This window comes from Trematomus bernacchii, unplaced genomic scaffold (genome assembly GCF_902827165.1).
Source record: "Trematomus bernacchii unplaced genomic scaffold, fTreBer1.1, whole genome shotgun sequence".
Classification (NCBI taxonomy): domain Eukaryota; kingdom Metazoa; phylum Chordata; class Actinopteri; order Perciformes; family Nototheniidae; genus Trematomus; species Trematomus bernacchii.
The window spans coordinates 10,210,670-10,222,347 of NW_022987828.1; the positions used below are offsets into that span (position 1 = coordinate 10,210,670).

General features: G+C 38.8%; 2 protein-coding genes across 2 annotated transcripts; both read left to right on the forward strand.

Moving 5' to 3' along the window:
* Positions 1 to 85: 85 nt before the first annotated feature.
* On the forward strand, positions 86 to 3,915 carry LOC117499931 (multiple inositol polyphosphate phosphatase 1-like). The gene is made up of 5 exons (XM_034152626.1): positions 86 to 745; positions 820 to 1,014; positions 1,673 to 1,770; positions 2,528 to 2,658; positions 3,441 to 3,915. The coding sequence occupies exons 1-5, from the start codon at positions 166 to 168 to the stop codon at positions 3,817 to 3,819; spliced, it is 1,383 nt and encodes a 460-aa protein (XP_034008517.1). The 5' UTR covers positions 86 to 165; the 3' UTR covers positions 3,820 to 3,915.
* An 818-nt stretch (positions 3,916 to 4,733) lies between these two features.
* On the forward strand, positions 4,734 to 11,612 carry LOC117499932 (multiple inositol polyphosphate phosphatase 1-like). Its single transcript, XM_034152627.1, has 5 exons — positions 4,734 to 5,377; positions 7,502 to 7,696; positions 8,214 to 8,311; positions 9,005 to 9,135; positions 11,024 to 11,612. The coding sequence occupies exons 1-5, from the start codon at positions 4,789 to 4,791 to the stop codon at positions 11,400 to 11,402; spliced, it is 1,392 nt and encodes a 463-aa protein (XP_034008518.1). The 5' UTR covers positions 4,734 to 4,788; the 3' UTR covers positions 11,403 to 11,612.
* Positions 11,613 to 11,678: the final 66 nt, after the last annotated feature.

Genomic DNA, 11,678 nt, shown 5'->3' on the forward strand with positions numbered 1-11,678 from the left:
TGGTCATCAATTGCTATTGTGAAATAATATGTTTACTTTACCTTGCAGTGAGGACACAAAGTTGACTGGACTCTGCTCAGTCCTATTTTAAACACTGTCGCAGTTGTTTTGGATTTGGATACATTTTGGGGACAGCTGCATTTTAAGCCTTTTCTTGCGTGGAAAATGATGACTTTTTTTTGGAAGTTCACTGTCATTCATGTCCTCATCATCCCCTGCTGTGTAGTTAATTATGTAACTCCTGAGGACAATTTGGACATACCATCAATCGCCAAATATTTCAACACAAAAGGGAGGTATGAAGAAGTGAACCCGCATCTCCTAAAGGACATACTCGCTGTAAACAGATCTATCCTGCAGCCTCCATCTGCACAATGTCAACCATTTCATCTGACGGCGATAATAAGACACGGCACGAGGTACCCGACGAGCAAAAACGCCAAGGAGATGCAGCAGCTCTACAACATGGTTCTTCACAACGCCACAGGCGAAGAGAGCTGGCTGCGGGAAATCCAGAGCCAGTGGCGGATGTGGTACACTGAGGACATGGACGGCAGGCTGGTGCAGAAAGGTGTGGAAGAGCTCACGCATCTGGCCATCAGGCTGTCAAAGCTGTTCCCCTCACTGATCTCAGAGGAGAAGCTCCGAGGAGGATACATCAAATTCATAACCAGCTCAAAGCACAGGTGTGTCAACAGCACGCTGTCCTTCAAGGCAGGACTGACAGAGCTGTGGGCGATTACAGGTATGACTGTAATACAATGTATCATGATTTACAACATACATTTTCATAATAACATTTCCCTTTTTTCTACCCAGATCAGGACTTTGACCATGCAATTAATGATTCTGTCATGAGGTTTTTTGACCATTGCACCAGGTACGTGCAGGAAGTTGATAATAACTCCTCAGCTCTGTCAGAGATCAACAAGTTCAGGCAGGGACCAGAGATGAGGAGGGTCACGGAGAAGATCGCAGACCGTCTCGGAGTCCAGTACAGTCTCATCACACAAGGTCATATCTGCAGAAACACTACTTTTCTACACTGTTGAGAGTGTTGTGTACATATTTTCTGAAATCGTGTAGCCTTTTTCATAACTTGAAATGACCCATGCTCTCAGTCATCCTATAAACTGGGTTTCTTAAATGAATAATCCAGATAATGTGCTATCATAATCATCCAAATAATAATGACACACTATCTTTTTTTGTCTAGCACCCTTCATACAAAACTTGCAGTTAAATATTTCTTACATTAAACAAATGTAACATGCAAAACAAGCTTACTTAAACCAATTTACAGAATTACATTTGTGTCACTGCCTGAAACCACACTGTATATCAGTAATTGCACGTCAGAGTAGACTGTAAAGTGTTGGGGAGGCTAGTGTTCTCAACATTTCAATGATCACATTTCACACTGTAGCAGGTTGTAGTGAGCACTTATTCATAGCCTTGAATAAGTATTATAGTCTTCCAAAGGATGCAATAATAAAGTGTATTTTCAAATGTTTCCATGTTAAGATTAAGATAAACTACTTTTTGAGCAATTGTAGTGTTTGTGTTGTATACTGTAGAAGGAAGTATTTTTCTGGAATTTCAGGTTTGTAAATGGCTGAGTCTCCTCCATGCTTTCACCACTAAACATGTTATACCCACCCTTCTCCAGCAGATATGGCTGATGCAGCATTTTACCTGTGTGCTTATGAATTTGCAATCAAGGCAGTGAACTCGCCTTGGTGTCAACTTTTCGATGAGGAAGATGCAAAGGTAGGAGAAATTGGCATTCAATTGTATGTAGATCAAATGTGGTAAGTGCATGTTCATTTATTCATGGAGTATTGTATTACTGTGAGAACAAACAGGATGCTCCTCTGCACAATAGACCATTCACAGGCTCTCGTGATTGCAGGAACGGCACAGGTGTCACAAACAACATTACTGATAGCTCTGTTCTATTCAAGTGTCCCAAGAAGGCATGACAGTGTGACAGGGAGCCAGCGTGCACAACCAAGAAGATACGCTTTGTCTGCTGTGACATGTCATAATGAATATGAGATGCTACTAAAAATGTGCACTTGTGAAAATGCATTGTATACACATCTAAATAAATTACATAATTTCATACAAAAATATAATAAAGTAAAGTAAGAAATCAGGGGGAAGGAAGGTAAATAAAATGATAAAAATCTATTCATAAAATATAATTAACAGACACTTAGGTTAAACAGCTCGGTCTGATCTGGGTCAGATATAAACGGCAGCTTCAGCATAATAAAAATAGTTTAGATTCCCTAATGCTCGTTTCTAAGGAGTATACACTAAGAAATCTAAATGTATTGCTTGTTTTCCACACCATTCACTCATTGAGAAAATCCTTTGGCACTACTGTATGTGTAAAAGAAAGCGTGTTTACTCATGCAGTTGAACATGTCGTATCAGAAAATGCTAAATTGACCCTTCTTAAAATATATATTTTTTAAAAGCCTCCCACTTACAGGTTACATTTATACTATTGCACCAACAGGTAATAGAGTATGCAAGTGACCTGAGGGAATACTGGAAAAGGGGATACGGTTATGATATTAACAGCAAGTCGAGCTGCATTCTCTTCCATGACGTGTTTAACCGACTTAACAAGGCAGCAAGTGAGAACAAGTAAGTACGCTATAATAACCTGCAGTCCGTACACATGTAGGTTATACTTCTTGAAAACTTAGATGAATGCATTCATTGGATTAGGAAAAATAATCATCTGTGTCATTGGTTTTACTCAGCATGTCCCATAAAGTATAGAGTAGAGGTTTAAAATGTGCCCTTAGACTCATATAGAATCTAAATGTGGTATAAACACTTGTCTAACACCCCACATTTCTTAAAGATAAAGATTTCATTTTCTGTTTTATAGCCATATTGGCAGGCGATATTACAGAATTTGGTTTTGATACAATTCCAGGGAATACCAGAGCCAGGATCACCAAAATCAATATGATTTATTGTTAAATGCTGCTAATTTGCTTTCATGTTAGAAAGAAAAATATAGATTTTAAATACCAGCAACTCATTTGCCACTCAACAACCATTTATTTGTATTGTCTCTGTTAACTTCAGATTCACATGCATGTTTAAACACAAGACTATTACGTTGTCTTTTTTAATAGCAAATAAAAAATGGCGATTGAGCAAATTCTCTGAATTAATAAGTTATTGCAGAGTAAATGCACACAGCACCAGCCAAAATGCAAATATTGCAGCATTAAGAAGATAACACATGAGAGCAGGATGTGTCATGATGCTATAGTCAAATGATCTGCCTGATGAAGGGGTTAGTATTATCTTGTGTTTTATTTATACTAAACACTTATATTTATGTAATGCAGATCCTTGTGTCACAGCAGAACATATCTTTAATTCTGAAGCCCATTTGTTGTGAATGTCAGGTCAGGACAGCAGGTGACTGAAGCTGTCACAGTCCAGGTGGGCCATGCAGACACTCTGCTGCCACTGCTCACCCTCCTGGGCTTCTTCAAGGACAACGTATCCCTGAATTCAAGTAACTACGCCACACAGACCCAACGCTCCTTCCGCACCAGCCACATGTTACCCTATGCAGCTAACCTCCTCCTGGTGCTGTACGACTGTGGAGCCGGAGACCTGAGGCTGCAGGCGCTGCTCAACGAGAAGCCGGTGACTTTCCCCGGGTTGAGCGACCAGCAGGCCTCCATGTCTCGCTATGAAGACGTCAAAGAGAACTACAGCGAGCTGCTCCAAGGCTGTGACTTTGAGACCGAGTGTCAGCTGTTCAAGAGTCCTGCTTAACTTTAGGAAGACAGGGAAGATCCTGGAAAATAGGTTTATAGTGGCTTTGTATGTATTATTTGCTAAGCTAAATAAACACTATACTCTTACCCTGAACATGTTGCGAGATGAATGAGCATCTTCTTAATGTACTGCTTCAGACATTTCAAATATTGATTTTGTAAGTTGATTACATTGCTGCTATGTTCAGGATGCACTAACTTTTTGAAGCACTGGGTTGAAAACTGAGAATTTAACTAAATGTTTCTGGCTGTCTTTCTGTCAATACAAGATTAGCTTGTAAAAACGGAATATATTATCTGCAAAACAAAAAATAATAGACTATATAAAATGGCAGGATGGTGAATACAATAGACAGTAACCCTTGAAAACGAGATGGTGCATCTCAAGGGGTTTATCCCAATAAATACATTTCTATATATACAGTAGGCAAGGTAATCTTCAGTGGGTCATTAATTGGTAGATAGCAATAATGTTAAAATGTATACTAAGTACATTTACTCTTAGTTTATTTACACATTTGATGTATTTTATGGATACAACTATTAATCGTGTGGTTGAAATCACAAGCTACAGTATATGGTTACAATACCAGCCCAAAATGTATTTTTAACTGAGTAATATTTTACATTTATATAATTGTGAAATGGGCGATGCTGCTTAATAAGTATTTGTATTTTTGTATTTTAGTAAAGTAGCCTACACTTTATGATAATCCTTTTTTTCTTTAGAAATGCAGGACTTTGACCTTTAACACATCATTGCTACACTGTGAGTCACCTCACCTACTAAAGTACAAGCAGTCACGTGATCAAAACTGATCAATTTTCATTATTTGTCATTATGTAAACTTAGTGCAATTTATGGGACAGGCTCTGATTGGTTGAAAAGTCCAACGTGGTGACGGCATCAGTTGTGGGGTCGGGAGCACGCGGCCATACAAACAAAAAGTAGCCTACATGTCTCATCATGCCGGTCGTTTTGTGGAAAAACATTGTTGTTTTTATCACGATCTCAACTAGCTTTGTCATCTGTTTTCGTGACTCTGTGAATCATGAGGACAATTTGGACATACCAGCAATCGCCAAATATTTCACCACGAAAGGAAGGTATGAGGAAGTGAACCCGTATCTCATAAAGGACATACTCGCTGTAAACACATCTATCCTTCAGCTTCCATCTGCACAATGTCAACCATTTCATCTGACGGCCATAATAAGACATGGCACGAGGTACCCGACGAGCAAAAACGCCAAGAAGATGCAGAAACTGTACGAGCTGGTCATGAGCAGCGCCTCGGGCAAAGAGAGCTGGCTGCGGGAAATCAAGAGTCAGTGGCGGATGTGGTACACTGAGGACATGGACGGCAGACTGGTGCAGAAAGGTGTGGAGGATCACAAGCATCTGGCCATCAGGCTGTCAAAGCTGTTCCCCTCTCTGATCTCAGAGGAGAAGCTCCGAGGAGGATTCATCAAATTCATAACCAGCTCAAAGCACAGGTGTGTCAACAGCACGCTGTCCTTCAAGGCAGGACTGACAGAGCTGTGGGCGATTACAGGTATGACCGTGATCAAATAACCGAGGTGATGTTTGTTTAAGGGTTGATATTTGACAGACTTTCACTCCATCCAGCATCTTTTTCCTCAGTTTCACAGATTGTCAGAGGACTGTTATCTCACACAGAGCACACAGGGTTTCATTTAGGGACCAGTTTACAATTAGGGACTGTCAATAAATTGTAAGACACTGTTATAGAGTGGCGAAGTCCCTCCCACTTACTTCCGGGGTATGGGACCTTATTTCGGAAAAATTATGCATTGAAGTCAATGGGGAGAGAAAACTTATCTTTCGATCCCGTTTGAATTGTGCCATGAATTACACATATGATGTTTGTCAATCTTAAAAAATCATTTCCATGTCAAAAAAGTCACAGTTTGTCGTAAAACTGTTGAAATATAAGACTATGAAAAATACGCAACTAGAAAGACTACGAATCCCAGAGTCGCGTAAGTGATGTCACAATTGAGACACTACGATATACGTATAATACCGTATATATACGATCAGCGCCATATAGATATAATCTATCTATATGGCGCTGGCTAAGATAAGATAACTTTAACAAGATGCCTGTGTGCTTAGTACCAGGTTGTTATTATACCAGCAATGGGTCTTGCTCGTTCTTTCGCTTCCCGTCTGATGAAAGAGGAGTGTGTGGATCAAGTTAGCTACCTAGCTAGTAGCTAGCACGTTAGTTAGCATTACAGCCTTGTCATTTTTATTAGCCTTAACATGAAGTAACATTAAGTAACCCAAAATGTTAAACAGTAAGAGTAGTAGTCATATTTCGTGAACCCTTTGAATAGTACTGTCACCGGTGTGATCATTCTATAATACACCATTTAATCCCGGGGGAGAAATGCTAACGCTAACGTTAGCATCGGCGATCTTCTCTACTTCATGCTATCTGCACAAATGGTTGACATTAAACATTAAAACGACCAGGCAGTTCAGAGAGAATCAAAGGAAGGCAGGCAGGCAGCTTTGCATGACATTCTTCAGGACGTGTTTCATTGTGGTGATAGTGAGGGTCGTTGTGTTGACAAGACAGTAGTGACGGCCATCTTGGTGACGTCACGTGTGTTGTTGACCAGAGATGTAGTTCATTTAGCGTTTCACACAAACAAATGTGTTACTTCACAGTTTTAAGACACCTTTTTTTTTTTTTGACTTGCAAAATTATCTTTTAAATTGACAAACATCATATGTGTAATTCGTGGCACAATTCAAACGGGATCGAAAGATAATCTTTATCTCTCCATTGACTTCAATACATAACTTTTTTTTTCCCCGGAAGGGGAGGGACTTCGCCACTCTATAGAGTGGCGAAGTCCCTCCCCTTCCGGTGGACCTCCATGGGACCTTATTTCGAAAAAATTATGTATTGAAGTCAATGGAGAGATAAAGATTATCTTTCGATCCCGTTTGAATTGTGCCACGAATTACACATATGATGTTTGTCAATTTAAAAGATAATTTTGCAAGTCAAAAAAAAAAAAATGTGTCGTAAAACTGTGAAGTAACACATTTGTTTGTGTGAAACGCTCAATGAACTACTTCTCTGGTCTCACAGAACAACACACGTCACCAAGATGGCCGTCACTACTGTCTTGTCAACAAAACGATTGACTCCCCTCACTATCACCACAATGAAACACGTCCTGAAGAATGTCATGCAAATCTGCCTGCCTGCCTTCCTTTGATTCTCTCTGAACAGCCTGGTCTTTTTAATGTTTAATGTCAACCATTTGTGCAGATAGCATGAAGTAGAGAAGATCGCCGATGCTAGCATTAGCGTTAGCATTTCTCCCCCGGGCTTAAATTGTGTATTATAGAATGATCACACCGGTGACAGTACTATTCAAAGGGTTCACGAAATATGACTACTACTCTTACTATTTAACATTTTGGGTTACTTAATGTTACTTCATGTTAAGGCTAGAAAGAAAGCGAGTCTGAGCTAACTATTAGATGTGACTGCCCCCAGTACATGATACTCAGTAAAAGTATGCAGTGACGTGTCAAATATCCAACCTCAAACTAACTTTACCGCCAATACAATATAAAAGTATTCACCACTTTAACAGATTATCAGAGTAATATGTTTTTTTTTCCTACACAGATAAGGAGTTTGACCACGCAGTGAATGATGCTCTCATGAGGTTCTTTGACCATTGCACCAGGTTTGTGCAGGAAGTTGATCAGAACCGCACAGCTCTGTCAGAGGTAGTCAAGTTCAGACAGGGACCAGAAATGAGGAGGGTCACGGAGAAGATTGCAGACCGTCTCAGAGTCCCCTACAATACCATCAATGACGGTCAGTCGTAGAGCAAGTATTCAGATTCTTTATTTAATGAGCATGCATGTGAGACGTTTAGAAAACATTGTTTTGCACAATAGTATAGGAAAAAACAATTTAGGGAAGTCTTAGCCTCCCCTAGCCTTATTTACCTGCCACTGGTAACATGCACGAAGTCAACCAATACATGTGGAAGAACTAGATTAAGACACAGCAGGGCACCTTGACAATACAGGGCTACACTATTACAAAATAATGCAGGACCCAGTTGGTATTGTACTTTAGTGGTGAACATTTTCAACAAACTTACAAGTAATCAAATCAACAAATCTTTTTTTTAAATCTATGTTGGGTGATCTGTTTTAGAATGTATTTGTTGTTAGGAGCTAGTGCTGGTACCTTCTCCGTATGAAAAAAGATTTGGGACAGGGCTGGGTTTTTCTGTCTTACTTTAGCTTGCTTTTCTGATGTTACTTAACCGAGCTTTAATGGCCGACTGTCCTCTCTGATTTTACTTATCAACATTTTGCTGCAGATATGGCCGAAGCTGCATTTTATTTGTGTGCTTATGAGTTTGCCATCAAGACCGTGAACTCCCCCTGGTGTCAGCTTTTTGATGAGGTGGATGCACAGGTACGTCACTCAGCTACTGAACAATTGTTTGGAGGAGATATTTATTGGTCAGTAACCTAATTCTGAGTGAAATTACTCTTGTTTATTTATCATAATAGATTACTTTTGTGAAGTGTTTTACTTTTTCAGGTTATTTTTTTTCAAATCAAATGTGTACAAATCAATATAAACTGTACACATTATAACTTAACATGTTCTTAAATGCAAGGAACATAACATCTAGATAAAAGACAAAGGGAAATAACCCAAGTTTAAGCAAACAAACAGACCTATCTTATCAGTTTAAAAATACTTGGCACTATCAGTGTTAGACCCTCATTTAATGCAGGAACAATGTCATCAAAGGTCAGAAATATGTCTAATCGATTTATTTTAACTTGAATTTAATTTAATTTTGAATTTCACTGCTGCAAATTGACTTCTGCTGAGTTGATTACATTGGTAAAACGGTATTGTCTCTGTTAAATGAACAAATAAAAACTGTTAAATGAAAAAAAAAAGGTTGTATAAAAGCCTTCTCTGCATTGTAACGTAATTCATTTGTCGAGAAACCTTTTGCCGTTATCCATGTCACAAATAGTGTTTTGTGTCTTGTGTTACAAGCCGACCTATCACTCGGGAAGACTGAAATGTTATACCCCATTACAAAAGAATAAAAGCTGTAGCAATGATTTGTACTTTCTGGTTCAACAGGTTATGGAGTATGCCAACGACCTAAAGCAATTCTGGAAAAGAGGTTACGGTTATGATATTAACAGCAAAGCGAGCTGCATTCTCTTCCATGACGTGTTTAGTCGACTGAACAAAGCAGCCGATGAGAACAAGTGAGTACAAACATATGCTCCTAAAACATATTCAATACTTTTTCAGACAATGTCTAACTCTATATATTAAATTGTGCTCAATTTTAAGTTTTCTTACTTTCAGACTAATCTTATTTGAAACTTTAATTTAAATGTCTGGGAAATAGCAACATCCTTACTAAATACGTACAACTTGCAGGGAATGTGTTGGGTACTATTTTTATCTGTGGATGAATACACATTTGGTTGCTAGACGTATTTACAGCAACAGGACAGTTTACCGTATATGAGAGTGCCCTAAACTACACTGCCGCTGTTAATTAAAACTAACAAAGGTGCAACAGTGCAACTGTGTGGCTCATTAATGTATTTTTAATACATTTTGAACAGTGATGGAGGTATTTAGAATTCATATATATCAGGCATTCAACACACAGACCATATTTGTTCTTAGATAAATTATTTGTTGGTTACGTCTTTAACTAAATGTGTGAACAATAGGAAAAATGTTGAATATCAATAGTCTTGTCTTTCAAATCACTGCATGGTAAGACACTGAGTTATAAAACAAGACACTACACGTGTAACTCTTATAGGTAGAGCTGAAATGATTTGTAGATTAAATAAAAAGCTCAAGCAAAATATAGGTAGACAACTTTTGTTGCTGTCAAAGCAGATTCTCCAATTTCATGGTCTTGTTGTTTTTCTCAGTTTTATATTATTGTAAATTAAATGGATTATAATTTCTAACTTTTGGTTGGGTATAATATGACACCTGTAGATCCTTTGGCAAGGCGGTGGTTTTTTCTGTTGTCATAAGGACTACAGAAAAAGTACAGACCTTATTTTCATTAAACTTGGTAGAAGGTTGAAGCATGGGTGAAGAAAGAATCCATTTAATTTTTAAGTGAATGTGAATCCAGGGACAAATTATGTTTCATTATAATTTAGTTCGCAAAAAAAGTGCATTTGTGCTGCATTCGTGTAGTGTCAGAATAATTAGGTTCTGACTGGAAAAATCCATGCAATTGCACAATTGGCCTTGGCAGAGGTCAGCGCTCTCTACCAGTCTATTTACACAAGTTGGTTTATTTATGCAATTTTAAAAACACAGGTCTCTGTCCATCAGTGTTTCTAAGAACTGCACTGTTTGGGCCAATAAGTCCACTATACCCAAGCTCTGCTGTTCATGTAGGCTAAAAGTCACACTTCAATCTGAGTCCTAGAGTTACTAGAAACAAACACAGATAAACACAAAGTTCTTACTCCAATAGATTATTGACAAATTGTTCATTTTTTTACTTTTAAGTAACAGATTTGAAGTCTTAATTTGTCGTGATTTTTTTCTAAGAATAAAGCCATGGGAGGTTTAGTTGCATAACCACTCTGATGAAGAGTGTGAGTAAAGTGAGAATGCCTCATCAGATCATTTAATAATTAAACAATTATCTATTTATAGATAACTTTCCAAGTATTTGCATACTCTTTAACTTCTTTCAAGCACAGAGATCAAATTTCATTTCAGTCCCATAAAATCTCAAGTTTAACACCTTAAATTGAATAGATTTAATAATAAAGGGCATTGCTTTACTGTTTTTTTTTAATCAATTATCCTGATGAAAGATATGCAATCCTTTAGTTACCAGTATGGAGGTTTCATGTAATCTACTATTTAGGTTTTTTGTCAAATTTAAATGTCTTGTCTCTATAGATTGATTGATTATTAAACAAATCATGGCAAACAACTAATTGATTATAAAACTTTTCGTTTCAGCACTAATATCTACAACATCTAGTTTAAGGTGTCCACATGACTTTTTTGCTGGTTGGTTCAGCATCAGGCTTAATTGTCCCTGAGCAGATTGTGCGTTTAACACCTGAAACTGATGTTTTATGTTGTGTATGTCAGGTCAGATCAGCAGGTGACTGAAGCTGTGACAGTCCAGGTGGGCCATGCAGAGACCCTCCTGCCACTTCTCACTCTTCTGGGCTTCTTCAAGAACAACGGATCAATCACTTCCACCAACTACGCCACACAGACCCAACGCTCCTTCCGCACCAGCCACATGTTGCCCTATGCAGCTAACCTCCTCCTGGTGCTGTACGACTGTGGAGCCGGAGACCTGAGGCTGCAGGCGCTGCTCAACGAGAAGCCTGTGACTTTCCCCGGGTTGAGCGACCAGCAGGCCTCCATGCCTCGATATGAAGACGTCAAAGAGAACTACAGGGAGCTGCTCAAAGGCTGTGATTTTGAGACCGAATGTCAGCTATCCAAGAGTCCTGCTTAACTCTGGGTAGACAGGGAAGATCCAGGAAAAGAGGTCATTATAGTGGCTTTAATGTATTTTAATTGCAAAAGGTGTGAACATTGTGGTCCCCATAAAGGAGTGTCAGAGTCTAAGGCGCCGTTTACACGAGGAGAAAACTGCTTGTATCTGCATAGTTTCGCGTGCGTATAGCCCTATTATTTACACGAGGCCGATAGAAACTGACCCCACAAACAATAACGGGTCCCAAGGTGGATAGATTTGCAAACGAAACGCTCTGGGGGGTCAACCGAGTCC

What these genes read in the sequence shown, in the direction of transcription:
- LOC117499931 (XM_034152626.1), top strand. Translation starts at nt 166, where the DNA reads ATGATGACTTTTTTTTGGAAGTTCACTGTCATTCATGTCCTCATCATC. An exon ending in AGAGCTGTGGGCGATTACAG is followed by an intron (nt 746 to 819) that starts GTATGACTGTAA and finishes TTTTCTACCCAG; the next exon opens with ATCAGGACTTTGACCATGCA. An exon ending in TCGATGAGGAAGATGCAAAG is followed by an intron (nt 1,771 to 2,527) that starts GTAGGAGAAATT and finishes TTGCACCAACAG; the next exon opens with GTAATAGAGTATGCAAGTGA.
- LOC117499932 (XM_034152627.1), top strand. Translation starts at nt 4,789, where the DNA reads ATGCCGGTCGTTTTGTGGAAAAACATTGTTGTTTTTATCACGATCTCA. An exon ending in AGAGCTGTGGGCGATTACAG is followed by an intron (nt 5,378 to 7,501) that starts GTATGACCGTGA and finishes TTTCCTACACAG; the next exon opens with ATAAGGAGTTTGACCACGCA. An exon ending in TTGATGAGGTGGATGCACAG is followed by an intron (nt 8,312 to 9,004) that starts GTACGTCACTCA and finishes CTGGTTCAACAG; the next exon opens with GTTATGGAGTATGCCAACGA.